Source organism: Centruroides vittatus, unplaced genomic scaffold (assembly GCF_030686945.1).
Source record: "Centruroides vittatus isolate TY-2023 unplaced genomic scaffold, ASM3068694v2 contig_19, whole genome shotgun sequence".
Taxonomy (NCBI): domain Eukaryota; kingdom Metazoa; phylum Arthropoda; class Arachnida; order Scorpiones; family Buthidae; genus Centruroides; species Centruroides vittatus.
The window spans coordinates 4690124-4708165 of NW_027121169.1; the positions used below are offsets into that span (position 1 = coordinate 4690124).

An 18042-nucleotide genomic window follows, 5' to 3' on the forward strand; every position below is an offset into this window, starting at 1 on the left:
AGAATCTGGGATAAAATCTGAATCTGAATTTCAGAAATTTTATGACTAGTTTTTCTTGTATATATTTGGACCTGTCTTTTACCATTCCGTAACCTCTGTTATATACTTGTCTAAATGCATGATGTGTACAAATACCCTCCATACTCACAGGATGGAAGTTTTCAATTTTTTTAATCACAATTTAGAATTCCATGCTGTTGTGATCATGATTGATTAAATTAAGGACTCATTAATGATGCTGTGATTAAATTTCAATAAATTCTGTTTAAATATCTTTAAACAAAAATTATTTTATACTTTGAATTTTCCTATTTACATATTTTCTTTCTATCTTACACTAAAATACATTAAAATAATATTTCCTTAACTTTTTAGGAAAGAAGAGCAGAAAAGAAATGTAATAAGTTGGCTTTTAAAGAAGAAAAGAAGAGACAAGAAAAAATTGCTCAAAACATTTTACATAATTTACAATCAGTAAAACTTGTATAAAAGAAATAAAATCTGTAAGTAATGCACAGATTTAATGTGACAATTTATCCTTTTTAAAACTGTTTGTGAAAAATTTAAATAGAAAGTAAAAAATCAGTGTTTTGATCATTTAACTGACTAATGTCTTTTCTTGTAAGTATACTTTCTGATTTTACCACACTTTACCAAAAATACAGCAAAACTTCACTTAAATAATCACACTTTGTTCTTTCTGTATGAATGTAACAAAGAAAATATAAAAATGTAGGTGAAATATGAACCAAATTTTAAAATTAGGTTTTAAAACACATTCTAAAAGCTTAAATACACAACTGTCTAATTGGTGTTACAGAAAAAGATTTATTTCACAAGTACTTTTGACAGTTTATAGCTGTCCTCTTCAGGCAATATCATTCATAGAGAACAATGTTTGTGTAATAATTTTTGAATTCAAATGTTCTGTTCTCTATTAATGATATTGCCTGAAGAAAACAGTTATGTAATGTCAAAGGTACTTGTGAAATAAATCTTTTTCCATAACACCAGTAGACAGAAAATCAAGACCAGATATGGAAAGCTTAGGGTCTTAGGCCTGAATTAACTATACACAACTTCTGGTTTGGACCAGAAGGTCATGTGATTTTTTTAAATTGAAAGATGATTAAAATTGCAGCCTGGCATTGTGATGATGTCACAATAAATAATTGCTCGTTTGCATATTTAGGTTGTACGCCTATTTCGATGAGGAAAATACATTTTTCAAATTTATATCAAAATTCTACAGTTTGATGATTATTCTATTATACTGTTCAGGCAGCATTTGGATGATGATTATATTTCTTCCTGATATTAAAACAATTTTAGTCTATATATTTATAAACTTGGAAAGAAGATATAAATATTAGCCATACCATTTATCTCAATTGGCTTATTTTTATTATCACTATTCTTTATATATTTTTGCATGAGAAGACAATTAGTCAAGCAAAACGATATATTAGATATTTAATAGCAGTCGAAATTCCAGTAAAGTACGAAAAGCGACAAAATATGTTGTTGTCTTTCATTATAAATATTTGGATTCCAGTTGTATATTTCATTAGTATCCTAATATCAATAATATTAACAGTAATTTTATTAACAAACTGCAAATTTATTCTAAAACATGATAGCAGCCACGCAATATGTAAAACAGTTTATTCCATATATAATAATAAGTGTATTGTAAATGTTACGTTTTTCATTGTAATAGCATGTATTGCATTCCTTGCTGTTATTTGTTGTAAATTGAATGCCATATTTAAAATACAAACTGAACTTGTGACTGTAACAGTTCTTCAGTATGTGGATGAGAAGAATTGATTGTCATTAGTGCAAAAAATATGATTAATGTCTTTGTAGCCATTTGTGATTTTACTTGTATTTTAAATTACTGGAAGATCTATATTTGTAAATTTGTTGTATATTCAAACATTTTGTTCCTTGTTTGTATGAATCTGAAGACGAAACTAAAAGTATCAAAAATCGCTTAATCTATTGGGTTGTTCGGAAAGTTTGTAGTGATTTTTAAGAGAAATAAAAGAAATTGTTTTAAAACTAAAAATATACTTTTATTCCATTATGTATGCGCCATTGTTTTTAATGATGTGTTGCCATCTATGGGGCAGCTTCATGATACCCTCTTCGTAGAACTTTCCAGTTTTTCCCACGAAAAACTGATCCACGTGGTTTTTGCAAGCTTCCAAAGTATCAAAGTTTTTATCATGAAGGGAATTTTGTAGAGAACGGAACAAATGGTAGTCTGACGGGGCAAGGTCGGGTGAGTAAGGGGGTGGGGTAAAACATCCCAGCCTGGTTCCAATAATTTTTGGCGTGTTCGTAAAGACGTGTGAGGTCTGGCATTATCTTGGTGAAACACAATGCCTTTTTTTTTCTATTGGCCAGTTCCGGACGTTTTTCTTTAATTGCCATGTTCAGCTTATCCAATTGGGAATAATACTTATCAGAATCATTGGTTGATTCTGTGGAAGCAGCTTGTAGTACAGGATTCATTTCCAATCCTACCAGACAGTGAGCATGACCTTCTTTAGATGAAGACCGGCCTTTGGAATTTTTAATGGTGATTCATTTTTCTTACCCCAGGATCGTTTTCGGCTGATGTTGTTATAAATGACCCACTTTTCATCACCTGTCACTAAACGTTTCAGAAAAGGGTCATTTTCATTTCGTCTTTCAAGAGAATCACAAATGCAGATGCGATCCAATAAGTTTTTTTTGTTAAGTCGTGAGGTATCCAAATGTCATAACGATTCACGTATCCGAGCTTCTTTAGATGTTGAAATACAGTACTGTTTGATGACTTCACTATGTCTGCAATCTCTCGAGTTGTGTTATGAGGGTTTTCATCCAATAATGCTTTGATCTGGTCCTCTTCAATAACAGGAGGTCTTCCTGAGCGAGGAGCATCTTCAAGGCTGAAATTGCCCATTTTAAATTTTGCAAACCACTTTTGAACAGTTGATTCTGATACAGCACTCCCACCATAAACATCACATATCTTTCTTTGCTATTTGTACAGCATTTTTGCCTTTACGAAAAAAGAAAAGAAACAAGTGTCGATAATGCACGTTGTTTGCATCCATTTTTGCAATGAGACAAATTAAATGCTATTTGAATAATCTTAACGGTTTTTTTGTAACGGACACGTCTCAAGGTCATTTATCATAATATTCATTGGTTTGTACAATTTTAATAATTTTTTTGTCAATCGGTGTCTCAACTGTCGGCTATCAAAAATCACTACGAACTTTCCAAACAACCCAATAAATGAATATTTTGACTTTTGGAAATCATTAAATGTTATTATTTAAAATGAATTTGTTAAAAATAGTGTCATATTTATCATAAGGAAGAGTTAAAATTATTCTCAAAATTTTTGTAATTGTATCAAACTAAAAATTATACAAAATGAATTTAAAACTTATTACAGTAGAGCATCGATTTGTGATTCCGATTAATGATTTCCGACTTAATTGGGGACCGGGGTTGGTCGGATAACCGAAAAGTATGAAAAAATATATTATCAGTATAGTGTATTAGGCCTGGTTTAAATACTAGCCTCCCTTTCATGGTCAAGCCAGTGCTGCCAGCTAAAACATGCAAAAATTTAACAAAAATAATATTAAAGTAGTTAAGACATAACCAAATATTGTAGCACCACGTCACTAGCGGACATTTGAATTTGCCAACTAGAACGCGGTCGGTTAACCGATAAGTCGGATAATCAATGCTCTACTGTATTATTAATTCTTCAAGTGCCGAGCTCTGTTATGCACCATTTGGTTTACTATCTTTGTGTGCCAAAGTTTTTTGATCATGTACTCCTAAGACAAAAATAATTAAAAGTTGTACCCCTATAATATTATATTGTATGGGTAAAACTTTAATATATGTTATATATACATATATTGTATTAGAAGAACTTGGCATAGCCTACTTTGGAGACCACTGTGCTACCTGTGACATGCACTAATCAATATTTTTGATAATCTTTGAATGAAATATCATTTATGTAGCTAATGTAAAAACTCTTTGGGAATTAAAAGCATTGAAATAGTTTTTGTAAATAAAAACATATTTGAAAATTGTTTATGATGATGTTCTATGAGCATTCCAGTTTGAAAACAGACCTGAAGATCCATTGAAGGGATTGAAAACATTAATCCTTCCTTCCATAATACAATTCATTTCAGCATTTACTGGAGTTATTTATGGTTCTTTGAAATGTTTTGTATGGGTTTACATCATGATTTTGTAATTACAAGATTTATGTAAAATTTTAATCAAGACTAAATGTGCCTTAAGTATATTTGTAATAAATATCTGGCTGATTAAATTATTTGGCCCATCCCTTTTACGAAAAAGTCCTTTTAATGCTCAAAGGACAAAAAGTCAAAAATGAGACTGAAATTGTTACTATGTTGGATATTTAAAATTTTAGCCTATTGTCACAAGTTATTTTTGTTTAAATTCAATCCAAACCCAGTTAAAGTTTCATAGGTTGCATGAAATATGGTATTATTCCTCGTCCTTGATAACAGTATATTCTCTATCTTCTGTTTGAAAGAAAGCTATCAATTATTAATATTAGAAAATGTTTCTGATCACATACATAAACATGTAATTACAGTAGCAAATACATACGTGTGTGTAGTGGGTTCAAAAAGTTCCCAAACTCATCTTGTGAAATAAATAAAAATATAAATACAACTTTTTCAAACAGGTAAACACCTTATGAAACCCTATTGCTATGCTTTCTTAAGATCAGTATTTGAATGATACAACTGTGAGCATTAGTGACATTTGCTGTTTTCTCCTCATTGGATAAGGTCATTCATTTCTTTTTACAGCTGGTTTGTAATTGAGCATATCTGTCTTGTTGTATTTGTTGGGCTGCAATTTGAAAAAATTGCAGCCCAATATAGGTTGGATGAAAGACAGACCAGTTAGGGAAACCTTAGGGGCAGGAGGACCTGATTTAACTACATATGAAACAAACTTCTGACACAAATTGGAAGTCATGTTATTTCTATTCAAAAACTTTTCTTTTGAAAGGTGTTAGATAGATGACCGGCATGATTATATTGTTAAAGGAAAAGTATGACGCACAGGCACAAACCACTACTAGAGGTGATGAGCATACATTTTAAATTAAAAACATGATTAAAAATTGCAGCCCGGCATCACAATAAACAATTGCTTGTTGTGGAGTAAAGAATTGAAGCATAATTTAACACACGTTTTACTATCACAAGTACTCTATTTGCCTGAAATTTTCTTTTAGCTTAGAAAAAGAAAGTCTAGAAAGTTTATTTTAAAGAAAGATTTTAGATAATGGAAAATATTACAAAGTCAGTACCATAGTTTTTGAATGGTACAGTACATCCAGATGTGGAAAAGTCGTTGAGAGAGATGTATTACTGTGCTTAATTTTCAATAGATATTAAATAACATATTTTTGAAGTTGTAAAGTAATTTTGAGAACATTTTGAACATGAAGTTCCTATTTTCTTAATAAAACTGGAAACTTTGATTTGTCGATAGCTAAACTAAATTATGTCTAATATTTACTTAAAAGAATTCAAGTATCTATGAACATTTTTAATGTTTAGTGGATAGATATTTATTATATTTGGATAATTTGAATTATGATTCAATTTTTATTTCAATAAAATTTGTTACATTAAAAAAAAAAAAAATACTAATTCATAAAGTGTTGGAATAAGATAAATTGTTATAATACACAAATAATTACATGACTAGATAAACAACATCTTAAGACTACCAGAACATTAACGAACTGCTTCCAATTGAAACAGAACAAAAGTTTACTTTGTTAATAACAGAGCACAAAATATAACTATGAAACTAGTGATGCAAATATTTCAGAATTTTTAACTTAACTGCAAAACTATGTTAAAGCTTGATAAATCTATGAGTAAAATTGCAACAATTCACATAAAATTATATATAATTTTTTGTACTCTAAAATATTTACATACTATCACATCATTTTGATATGTTTAATATAAAATATTCTTCAATACATTATGCTTGCTTATGTTCTGCAGGTTGTGTATGTTTGATTATTATATTCATCTGTAGGCTCCATGTAAATATTTTCATTTGACATTTCCTCTTTATCCAATAGATTCTTGTTATTTTCTGGAATGGAATCAGACTTTTCTACTATATTTTCTGCAATTTCTTCATAAATTGCTGAATTGTGTGTGGTGTCAACTGCCTCTGTCTTGGGAGCTGGTGTAAGTTCATATTTGAAATAATAAGGTTCTTCCATTAATGATGATGAATATTTGCGCCTAAAAATTGATAAAATTAAATATTTTCAACCATCAAGTCAACTGATATATAAATATCTGTTAAGGTTACTTACATTTTTTTCTTCAATTTATAGAACGCTCCGATAAAAATTGTTAACAAACAAATTGCTGCCAATATGGCTATACCTATAGCTAAAAGGTTTTTGGATAATGATTATCTTTCATATTAAATTAAATATGTGAATTTAGAATATAAAAATTAATAAATATATTTTAAGTTATTTAGAAAATATAAAAATGTTCTAAAAGTTTAAATAAACTATCATCTGTAATTCAATTTGCATTGTAAGAAGTTCTTAGCTTAGTCACAAGAAACTATATAGCATGATATACAATAAAAACTTATTTATCCTAACTTTAAATAGATTAGAATCAATGAGATAATTTAGAAGTTTGTTAGGATGAAGAAATACACATGACCAAAACTTAAGGACACACACCAGTTCTACATGAATAGAGAGAACTGTAGTTTAATGCAGACAAATATGGCAAGAAATGTAATACTTGAGGTCTAAGTGGATAATACACAATTTATAGGATTTTACAAATCAAGGCAATAAAAATACATCTTTGGTGAAAAAGATATATATAGCATTGGACATAGGTAGAGAATGGAAGAAAATTGCTTACCAATGCCCAGACTGTCAATATGGAATATGCATTTTCTTCTTTGTTCATAAATCTACACAATTTGCCACCGGCTTAGTGAACAAACACAATTGCTTGTTCTTCAGTTTTGGACATGTGTAAGTATGCTTTATTCTATATTAAGGGTACATTCGTAAAGTCAATCGAGTTAAATATATTAGTAACGAATCGTTCAAAAAGTAGTAGTCTTGCTCATTGTGCATGTTCTGCGGTGATGACATTTCAAACGAAACTCTAACAAAGTTCATGAAGGAAACAGTTTACTTCATTAAGAAAATGGCACCCAATGAAATTGATGTTTCTAAATCTACTCAAGTGTTTAAATTGTGAAGTAAAAGGTGAAATGATAAAAATAACTGTCCACCAAAAGCAATCTAAGAAAAATATTTCAGATAAGGCTGCACTAGCAACATTCATATCTTCGATTTTAAAAACAGCCATTTAGTTATAAACGAATCAGTCGAAAAGTCTAACGAAATAAGGATAACAATGATGTCATCTTGTTTAACTTGTTCAACTTTACAAATGTACCCTAAGATAACAGTTTAGATTTTATTGTTTAAATATGCATGAAAATATACCATAGTATTGTATGTGGAATATAAATGTGATATGTTATTAACCAAAACATTAAAGCAAAGAATGAATTAATGTTTACTAAAGAAACCACAATTACTGTTTTGCTTAAAACTCAATAGACATATATTAAAACTAACTGCATTTTTAATTATTCAAACAGCTAGAGCTGGATTAAATTGGACTATCATAGAGTTAGTTAAAAAGTGATTAAACAATGTAATTTTTTACTAATTAGTCTTATGTCAGCTAGCTCCAGTTTGAATAACTCAATTTATGCTTCTATCTCAGAAGAGTAAGTATCTTCATGTCAAATTATTATTATTATTTCTAATATTACTATGCTTTTATTGCAATCTAAGTATATAGAAATTTTGGATAATTGCAATTAAGATAAATTTTGCAAAAGAATATTAATTTAACTAAAATTTAATTTTTTATGTTTGGAAAAAAGTAAAGTTTGTTGTGACTAATTTTTGTTATATTTAAACAAATGTATAACAAAAAGACTTACCAATGAGATTAAAGGCTATGTCTGGTACTTCTGCAAAATCAACTTATTAGATTCTGAGTAATGGCAATAAATACCAATTATAATCATACTTACTTTGACAATAAAAATTTGTATAACTCCAAGAACCATTCTGTAGACAAACAGAGAATGATTGACCCACTTCTCTGTATCCCTCATTGCATTTGTAAGAGGCAATTCTATTTGGCACTCGATTAATAAATTTGACTTTTCCATTTGTTACCGACAGCGCATTTGAGCATCCAATATCTGTTAAATGAAAAACGTGAACAACAATATGTATTTAATAATAAAAAGTCTTTAAAAATTGTGCTATTTGAATATTAACAATAAACTAAAGATAACATACATAATCACTTGTCAGTAACAAATTATTTTAAAATTATGTAATTATTATGGTATGCTAAAATCTTTAAATTACATACATTCACAGATTCTTCCAATCCAAGCATTATCTTCTCCACAGTAAATGACTGACTGTTGATCTACTGTGGAGTTATTGCAAAGAAGAATAGCTGCCGTTCCATAAATTGCAATTTCAGTTTTCATGGGTGGTTCATATCTTAGTAGAGTCGCATTCTTTAATGTTGGTAATGGACATGAATAATCTAAAGGATCTTAAGAAAAAATTATATATATATTTTTTATTTATATTAATATAAATCATATTTATTAAAAATATATTTGAAAATTGGATAAGTATTATTTGGTTAAAGATAAGTTTTTATTAATATTGTGTGAGTCGAAACTTTGAGAAAAGGAAAATGGTTATACATATAATACAATAAAAGCTAAAATTATATGAATATAAATAAAGAATCAGATTAATCCAAATTTGCTAGTTTAATCAAATTGTTAACCATATTTCCAGTATATAAGATGCACCCCATTTTTCAAAGGTATTTTTTAAAGAAATATTAGTATATTTCTAATCTTTATTGAAAAAGAAAGTAGTGTAATTTTCATACAACTGATGTGTAAAATGTATTTAGGTACAAAAGCAAAGAATATTCAAGTACAAACAAAAATATCATTGAAGCAACTATAATTTCCTAAATAAAGATATTTATATTTGCTGACATTTAAGATAAGCCCCATTTTCAGACAGTAGTTTTTTGGGGAAAAAGTGCATTTTAAATGCTGGCAAATACTGTAATTTAATTAATCTTACAACTCAAAAAACAATTCACTTCTTTAAGCTTATGTTGTTCAGAAAAATAGTCATTATAAATTGTATAGTCATCACATTGAAAAAGTCTGTTTTCTGTTAAAGTTTTGTTAGAGATGTTCTGTTTCTGTTTAAATAATATATGATGTGTTCTATAAAAGGCATCTTTATCAATTTTTATTTTTTGAGTGCATGTTATTCTACAGAGCAAGAAGAGTATTTAAAAAAGGAAAATGGCTTGATTGGTTAAAAATTGAATGTGTTTTGAAAATTCATAAAGTTGAGAGAAACAGCTTTAAAACTTTTCTTCAAATTTTGAAGAAAAATACTTTAAAATTACATTCAAATAAAGAAACTTGGTTATTTTATTAATTTGTACTGACACCTAACAAATTCAAACCTAAAAATTGACAATTTAAACTTTATTCACATTTTTTGCACTTCAGTGAAATTTACTTTTTCGACTTAAGGTACTTCCTCCTCATACTTTGCATCATATTTATTGAAAATTAAACAGCAAAGATTAACAATCAGATGACAGATGTAGTAAAAAAGCCAGCCTACTGCACTTTAGTTCAAGATCTAGTTGAAAATTCAATCCTTTATGAATGGTTTGACCTAGATAAGTCAAAACCTGTCTTTCAGCATCCAGCTATCCATTCACTGTAGACCTGACTAAACCTATCATGAGCTTAAAAAGACTTAGTGCCTACAGGCAAAGTTTATGAAGTTAACAATTATGATAGATTTATAATACATTATTTTTAAAATTTTAATAAAGATAAAAAAAACATCTTAATACATATGAATTCCAAATTATCTAAAAAAAATTGACTAATTTGAGGTTTCTTTTATATTATATATATATTGTAATTTTACATACATTAATTTTTTTCCTTTGAGAATTACCTATAGCACAGAAGCAAAGTTGTGGCTCTTCTAGACCCTTATCAGTTAATACATATCCATTATATAAAAAACAGTTTCAATAGAGAACGCAGCTCTTGTATATCTGATGGGCAATATATGGTTCCTGTCATGACAAGATTTGGCCATCCTTGACTTGTAGTCTATTTTGTAATAAAGAATTGTGGAGTGATATATATTTTTATTTTACAATATATATAATACACTTAATTTTCCAGCATTTGTTTTATATTTCAAACTAGTCTTTCAATCATTTTAAAGGGTCATCTTCACATTCGACTAATAGTATATGAATTATACAAATTTAACATATGTATTCTTTTAAACTCTCTTATTTTTAAACATTTATTCTTGATTTATTTTTATCAGGAATAGTAAAAATTAATTGTATCAATCTTTCCTTCTACCAGTTTTTAATATTTTGGATGCTTACACTTGTGTTAGATAAGCAACCTGAAAATGTTTGAAGACGTGATATGATTATTCGGCAAGATCATTCGTGGAATTTCTTTTTACAACACACCATCAACATGTTCAAGATGATATTCTTATAAATGAAGAACTAAATATGCAGTTCTTCCAATAACTTTAATGGATTGTCTTCTATATTTTTAATTTTATAAAGTTTGTCTATTAGAATTTTTAATTCATTAAAATTAACAATTTATTTTGTCAAGACAAACATTAAATTTCTACTGATTATAATGTAATAGATGTGATTTAACTTCAAAACAGCCATAAATGGAAAATATGGAAATAATTAACATAATTATAATTTATTTTCAAAAAGATCGTTGCTGAAACAAAGTAGAACTCTTATTTATAAATAAATTTTAATCAAAAAGTATAATTCACATTTATTAATATGGTTTTACAAATAAATTAAAACAAGAAATAACGCATTAATGGTAATAATGTAATAAAAAACAAAAGAAATTAGGATCATTAAGCATTCAAATGCTTTTGAGTTTACTGCGATTCAGTTTCAAACACCAAATAGATAAAATTGTAACAAAACTTGAAAGTATTTGCATACCGATTTCTTTTGTATTAAGTTCTTCTTCACAAAAGCTTTATGTTCTGTTTTCTATTACATATTTACGTTTATTTTTCAATAATTTAGACTAATTCATTGCATTACCTATAACAGGAAATATTTGCACCATGCAAATTTGAATATTTTCAGATAAGTGAACCACAACAATTTCTGCTAATTTCTTTGGTAGATGATACAAAGGTAATTGGCATTCGGCCAAGAATGACGTGTCTAGAACAGTGAAAATAATTTATTTTTCAAATTATAAATTGCACTTTTATATAAAAAATAGAATAAAAAGAAATTTTTTATTATATTGATCTTACTTGAAAAGAAAGCAAAGTTAAAATTGCAGTTACTGTTGTTGGCAAATATTTGAAGGTCTCCTGGTTTCTTTCCTGCACAATATCAAAATCTTATATAATAATCATCCTCAATCAAGCATAGCAATGATAATTTTATAAAAACAAAGTCTTTACCAAGTACATGAAGTCTGAAAATTGCACTTTTATATTTTCTGTCATAATTAAAACTTATGCTAAAAGTGGTCTTATTTATACTGCAATTTGACACATTTCCCTCACTCTCTACTTTTTGAGAATCAATATGTACTAATGAAAGGCTTTTCACTTGAAAAATAATAAATATAATTCTTTAAAAATTGTTCTTTATGAATCAAATTAGCAATCAATAATGAAACCAAACACTTAATTGTCCATACCTACCACAAAAAGATGCTTCATTATCCCATGTTCCATCTTGTAAACATTTTCTTTTATCTTTACCAAATTTATAGTAGTTGTAATAGCAAGAGTAGGAAATTATTTCATTTTCTTCATACTGTATTTTGGATGGAGAATAGTAACCTCCAAAAGGTTTTACAGGAGGTAAGCAAATATTGCTACATACTATAGAAATAAAAAAATAGTCAGAAATTAAAAATTTTATTATAGTTTGTAAACAAATTATATAATAATTACAATTATACATAAATTGCAGTGTTTAAAGAGCATGTTGTATTTGATAAAAGCAAAGTTCTTTTGCTTGGATAGATCAGTTGAATCCTCTTCATTCTGTCTGTTTGGGCTGAACTATTCAGTAGAAAAAGTTCAGTTAAAGGATGAAAATTCAAAGAAATTCAGATTTTGCTCATTTGTATTTTTGTTCTGTTTGATTTGACTGAAGAATCCTGAATAACTGTATAAAAAAAACTTTGCTTTTATTAACTGTAAGCTTATTAAAATTGCAATTTAATTATTATTGTGATTATTAGAGAAGTATACAGCATACAAAAGAAATCACATAAATAAATAATGACTAATGTAAACCCCATTTTAATTTTATCCCCAATTATAACACCAAGCAAAAGGGTCATCCTGTGTATGGAGTATTCTATTCATTATAAATTGTGTATTTAAAAACATATATTAATATTTTCTATTTTAAATTATTTTAGTTCAAAAATGAGTTTAAGTTTATTTCTAAATAGATAAATGAGATTTAAATAATGACGTAAAAGTGTAGGCTATTCCGATAAAACGAATGTACCTTATTTTAATATTAAAAGATTGAAGAATAGAAAAGATTAATAGAAATAGTGAAATATATTCTATTTTGTACATTCATATTTATACAAGTAAAGTAGCTACTGATGTTAATTTTATTGTTATACTTATTTATTTTCTTTTCCAGGGTCTTTTTCAAGGTAAAATATTTGACCTTGAAAACCTTTTAGACATACAAAATACATAAAAAGCAAAATTGGAAATTATATATTTTTGTATTTTCTTTATTATTATACCATAAAACCTGTAAAGATTGAATATTTATGTTATATTGCTTTTTTTGTCAATACTTTGATGTTATTTTTTCCATAATTTGGTTACAAAAATCCTTTGTTACCATATACAGCCCCTGGCAAAAAGTATTTGAATAAAATGTAATAAAATGTAATGTTTGAAGCAAAAATAACAACCCAATGAATAAAATGTATAAGTCTTTATCACTTTAATTTCAAATGAATAAACCAAACCACTTTCCTAAAAAATAATTTTTACATCAAGCAGTTTTTAAACATACAGAAAGCTGGGGGAAAGTATTCTAACATCAACAATGATAAAGAAGGTTTGCACCATACCAACGAGTGTGGTGCTAAACTGATGAGCCCAAACAATAAGAATTATATATATAGCAGGGCTTCTTAAACTATGGGTTGCAACCCCATTTGGGGTCACTTAGCGAAAGCTTGGGGTCGCGAGATTTTAATGCAAAATATTGAAAATAATTTGTGAGAGTTTGAAAATGTTCTTCTGCCATTCAACATCACATATTTATGTGAAATTACTTTTTCAGCTTTAACACATATCAAATCCCAATATCATTCATCACTAAAAAATGTTGAAGAGATTTTAATTCCAACAGTGTCAAACATTGCACAAAGATTTAGTTTGTTATGCAGTAAAAAGCAAGCACATCCATCTCATTAAAAAACAATTTTCCTTTAATTTTTGTATACTTAACTATTTAACGGCTGCACTGGAATATATTCAACGAACTAAGACGGCCAAAATGCCCGGGCTCGAATATATACCAGTGACGATATATTTTGCCCAATATTCTCTTTTATTTATGTTATTGCAAAAAATGCAGTTTCAATGAAAAATAGGACATATAATTTTTGTAACTATAATAAATAAAATTTTACAACTTTTTGTGCAATTTTTAATTTTATATTTTTGTATGTTTTTAAACAAATTCTAAAACTATATTTTTTCATATGTATATATATTGTTACTTAATCAATAAATCATCACAAAATATTTATATATCTTTATTTTATATTTTTTTTGGGGGGGGGGGGGGTCGCGAAAAAAATCACAATCATAAATGCGGTCGTGAATAAAAAAAGTTTAAGAAGCTCTGATATATAGTATTGAAGTTTACATACAGTAGACCCCCCATAACACGGTAGATACGTTCCATGTTATATGAATCCGTGTTGTACGAGTCACTTAAATACATGAGCTAATCACAGTCTGTGTGCCGGGCTGTGAGTGGCTCATGTATTTAAGTGACTCGTACAACACAGATTCATAAAACATGGAACGTGTTATAGGGGGATCTACTGTACAAGTTTGAGAGTTTGAAATGCATAATTTGATGGTAACGGTTTGCAATGCAATTGTAATTCAGAGAAACCGAAGGATTCTATATTCAACATTAATGGAAATGATCCTGCAAGTATTTATGAAGGTGATACTAATTCATCATTTCACACTTTCCCAATAATTTCCATTCTTGTCTGTTACTTGATTTTGTTATCCCTCTTGGTCTTTCATCAGTTAGTCTTCAAGATCTCTCCATCATCTCTTTTTGTTTTATATGGTCTGTTCATCTCCATTTCTGATATTTAGCATGAATTATAACATCTTTTATTTTAATATGTTGTCTTGTCCAAGTATTATGTTTTCTGTCTTTTACAGTACTTTTCAAGGGCATCTTACTATTTTTTTGTGTGACTGTGTAAGTTTGGTAATCATTTTCTCAAAGACAAAGTTTCATTTCCATATGTTATCACAGGAAGTAAACATTGGTTGAAGCTTAAATGTATTTCCTTCTTGAAAACATAAGCTAATTTTCTACAAGTTGCCCAGGTCAAGTGTATTCTTTTGATTTTTTTCTATGTCTTTATTAAAATCAATTTTAAACTTTGCAGGTAAAAATAAAGATATTGTGTTTTGACTTTTGACTAAGATTTCCTCTCTTTACTAATTAGAAACGTCACCAGTATAAAATGTCCTATTAATAAACAAGCTCCAAGTAGACAGAAATGTAAAAAGTAAGGACAAAGAGGTAAAAAAAATTAATTTTAAACTTTTCCTAATTCTTGATCTTCAAGAAAAATAGGCTTGACAGTTGCTGTAGCATTATACATCTCTTTTTACTTTATTAATTTTTAATCTAATCAGGAGAACACTATACTGAGGTTTGACTGTATATGTAAGTTTTATATTATTAACTCCTATTCGATTTTTAGTTTCATCCGGTTTGTAATTTATTATTATTTTGTAACAGAATAATAAGGGATTGGTAAGCAAAAAGGTTGAGAACCCTATTGTAAACAATAAAAATGCGCGTTTACACCCGAAAAGTAACAAAAGCCGAGATATAATGTTTAAAATTATAAGACATTTACACGGATTTGAACAATTAGCATATTAATTAATAAAATTCTTTCATTTAGCGTACGAAATAATTATGGCAACGTTTTAGGAATGTGTGTATTTCAATTTCGATTTAAAATCACTCAGATTCTTTTAGTTTCCATAAAGTTGATTTTCCACGGAAAAATAATGTAAATTTTCAAAGTTTTGCAGGATTTCCGCATAGGATTACCCTTTCCGTTTGTGTACTTATTTTATTTAATTTGAAAACAAAGTTTCGTGTTGTTTGGGATGAGTAATTCGTTACGATGCAAAGTTTACCCCGTAAACTGTCCCTACCTAAATTTTGATACAGGATATCGAAATTTAATTAAAAACAGCCTTACAAATTATTATTCTTTGTGTAAAACTGCAGCGTATAACTTGCATAAAAATGTAAATTTCTTTTGTACTTCGAAAGCTATGCGTGAATTATGTATTGTCATTTATTGTTGTTACTGCACTAAATTGTGAAATAATAATCCCATAATCTTATTCAATAGAATTACGAAAGAATGTCGTATTTTTCTAATTAAACGGTATTATAATTTATATTCGTTAATATAACTGTAAAAATGAATAATTTAACAAAAGAAACACAGTATATAAAACAACTCCACTAGAGTTTTAGACAAAAAGCTGTGAAACACGTGGTAATTTCATCCATGCTCCACAGGTTTAAACACGTCATTTTAGGAATTTCCCAAACACAAGCAGAATATAATACATTAGTTAACTGTAACTTATTTTCTCTCTTTGAATTTTACTTTTTAATTATCCAAAAAGTTCGAATTAACAGCAATATTTGTATAGGGAAACAATTAAAGAGATTACCAACAAACGTATAGAGGAAAAAATTTCTATATATTTATACACGAGTCTATTAATTACATTATACTGCATATATATAGTAAAATTCATAAATTTATTTTAATTAACACTAGAAAAGTTAAGCTAATTTATCCTTATTCTTTAACTTTAACTATTTTCATAAACTTTTCTTGTTTCCACGATGTATTTACTGACGAAACATGCTTAAAACGCTCATTACAAAGTGCAAATTCACCGTATTTGGATTAATGGCCAACATTTTTGAAAAATTAAAGCTCTATTAAATATTTTTGAGCTTTAGAATAAGCAAAAGAGTGGATTTTGCAGAAAAGTACTGTATTTTGGATGACTTTTTCTGTAAAAAGTCGTTTGTAAACCGTTTTTCTACAATTCCGACTCCCCTTCTTGTTATCAATAAACTTTCTCGGTCATTGTGTTAACAATATTCATCACTGGCTATGAAATTTATTGAGAAAAATGACAAATAATGAATTAAATAAAACTGGTTTAGTCATGTTAAATGAAGTTTTATTAAATCATGTTAACTTGTTTACGTGCAAAACTAAAAATATTTGAGAGAAATAATAAATTTCACATGGAAAACTTTCGTATAATCGCTTTAAAAATGCTGTGGTAGGTCTACTTTTAGATATTTTAACGAATAAACAAAAATATGCTGTATGAATTGAGGTTATTGTTATGAAAGTTTATCTGAAAGGGTCTTTAGAAATACAAGGGAACGGAACGGATAATATACATAAACCATTAAAATTGAGCATCTATTTAACTGTTCTTGAATTATAAGCGAACACTAAGCTTAATTAAGTGTGTACAGATTTTCATTCTAAGACTATGGGTTATTGAAATGTTCTTAATTTATACCGAAGTGGTTCCGTTTTCTCGAAGCAACAGTTCACGTGCTACCCTTTTGTTACTTCCATAATGTCATATCCTACATCTAATTAAACGACAATCAATTACGATCCAAGGTAGAAGAATTATGTAAATATAAGGTTATTAATCGAATATCATTAATTAAGTACATACAGAAAAGTTTGCATGGAATCTTAATCATTCTCACATGTCGCAAATCCCGTTTTACTTCCGACGTTAATTTCACTTCCTAATTTCACTTCCTACCGTATATCCTGAATAAATAATCGTAGCAAAATAATAGGAATATTTTTTAAAATTAATTTCCATTTCTTTCAGCGTAATTATGCAAATCTAATTTCTTTGTCAGCAGATACTCAACTAAAATTTAAACCATTGCAGAAATTGCTTCGAACTACTAAAATTAGTTAGTAAAATATTTCACGAGTGTAATATTTACCTGAAGTCCATAAAGTGATTCCGAAAGCAAGCCACAGAACGTAAAAATCCGTAGAAGTTTGCATGGTGTTAAAATATGGTCGAATAGCAGGAGTAACCACGAACATGAGTCAACTCGGAACAAACATTACAGTAACATAAAGCTTGACATGAGTCATCCCAACTGCTAACAATTAGTGACAGTAACCGTTTGACCAATCAAAGTGGGACATACATACGTCCCCCATTTTGCCAATCTTGTAGTTTCGGTCCACGTGTTTAGACAGGAACGAAATAGCTTCCGGCTCCACAGCAGGATCCTAACAAGAATAGAAAAATTTTTCAGTTCTAATCGATTTTAGATTTTAAAAAGCTAATACTGTACAGGTACATACACACTACCATTAATAATGAATCGAATAAAGATTTTCAGATTTTTTTTT

The 18042-nt window shown here is 28.3% G+C and overlaps 2 protein-coding genes across 2 annotated transcripts in view; one reads left to right on the top strand and one right to left on the bottom strand.

Moving 5' to 3' along the window:
- LTV1 (LTV1 ribosome biogenesis factor) overlaps nucleotides 1-640 on the top strand; it is a 35267-nt gene extending 34627 nt beyond the window's left edge. Inside the window, exon 11 of the mRNA XM_067264576.1 lies at nucleotides 376-640. Coding sequence (XP_067120677.1) covers nucleotides 376-489 — 114 coding nt within the window. The 3' untranslated portion in view covers nucleotides 490-640. The remainder of the gene's footprint in view (nucleotides 1-375) is intronic.
- A 5084-nt stretch (nucleotides 641-5724) lies between these two features.
- On the bottom strand, nucleotides 5725-17740 carry LOC136970270 (sushi, von Willebrand factor type A, EGF and pentraxin domain-containing protein 1-like). Its single transcript, XM_067264690.1, has 10 exons — nucleotides 17622-17740; nucleotides 11981-12163; nucleotides 11735-11884; nucleotides 11582-11653; nucleotides 11361-11486; nucleotides 8550-8741; nucleotides 8200-8373; nucleotides 8107-8136; nucleotides 6422-6500; nucleotides 5725-6347 (listed from the first exon to the last, which is right to left on the bottom strand). Exons 1-10 carry the CDS (start codon nucleotides 17725-17727, stop codon nucleotides 6086-6088), a joined length of 1374 nt encoding a protein of 457 aa, XP_067120791.1. The 5' UTR covers nucleotides 17728-17740; the 3' UTR covers nucleotides 5725-6085.
- Nucleotides 17741-18042: the final 302 nt, after the last annotated feature.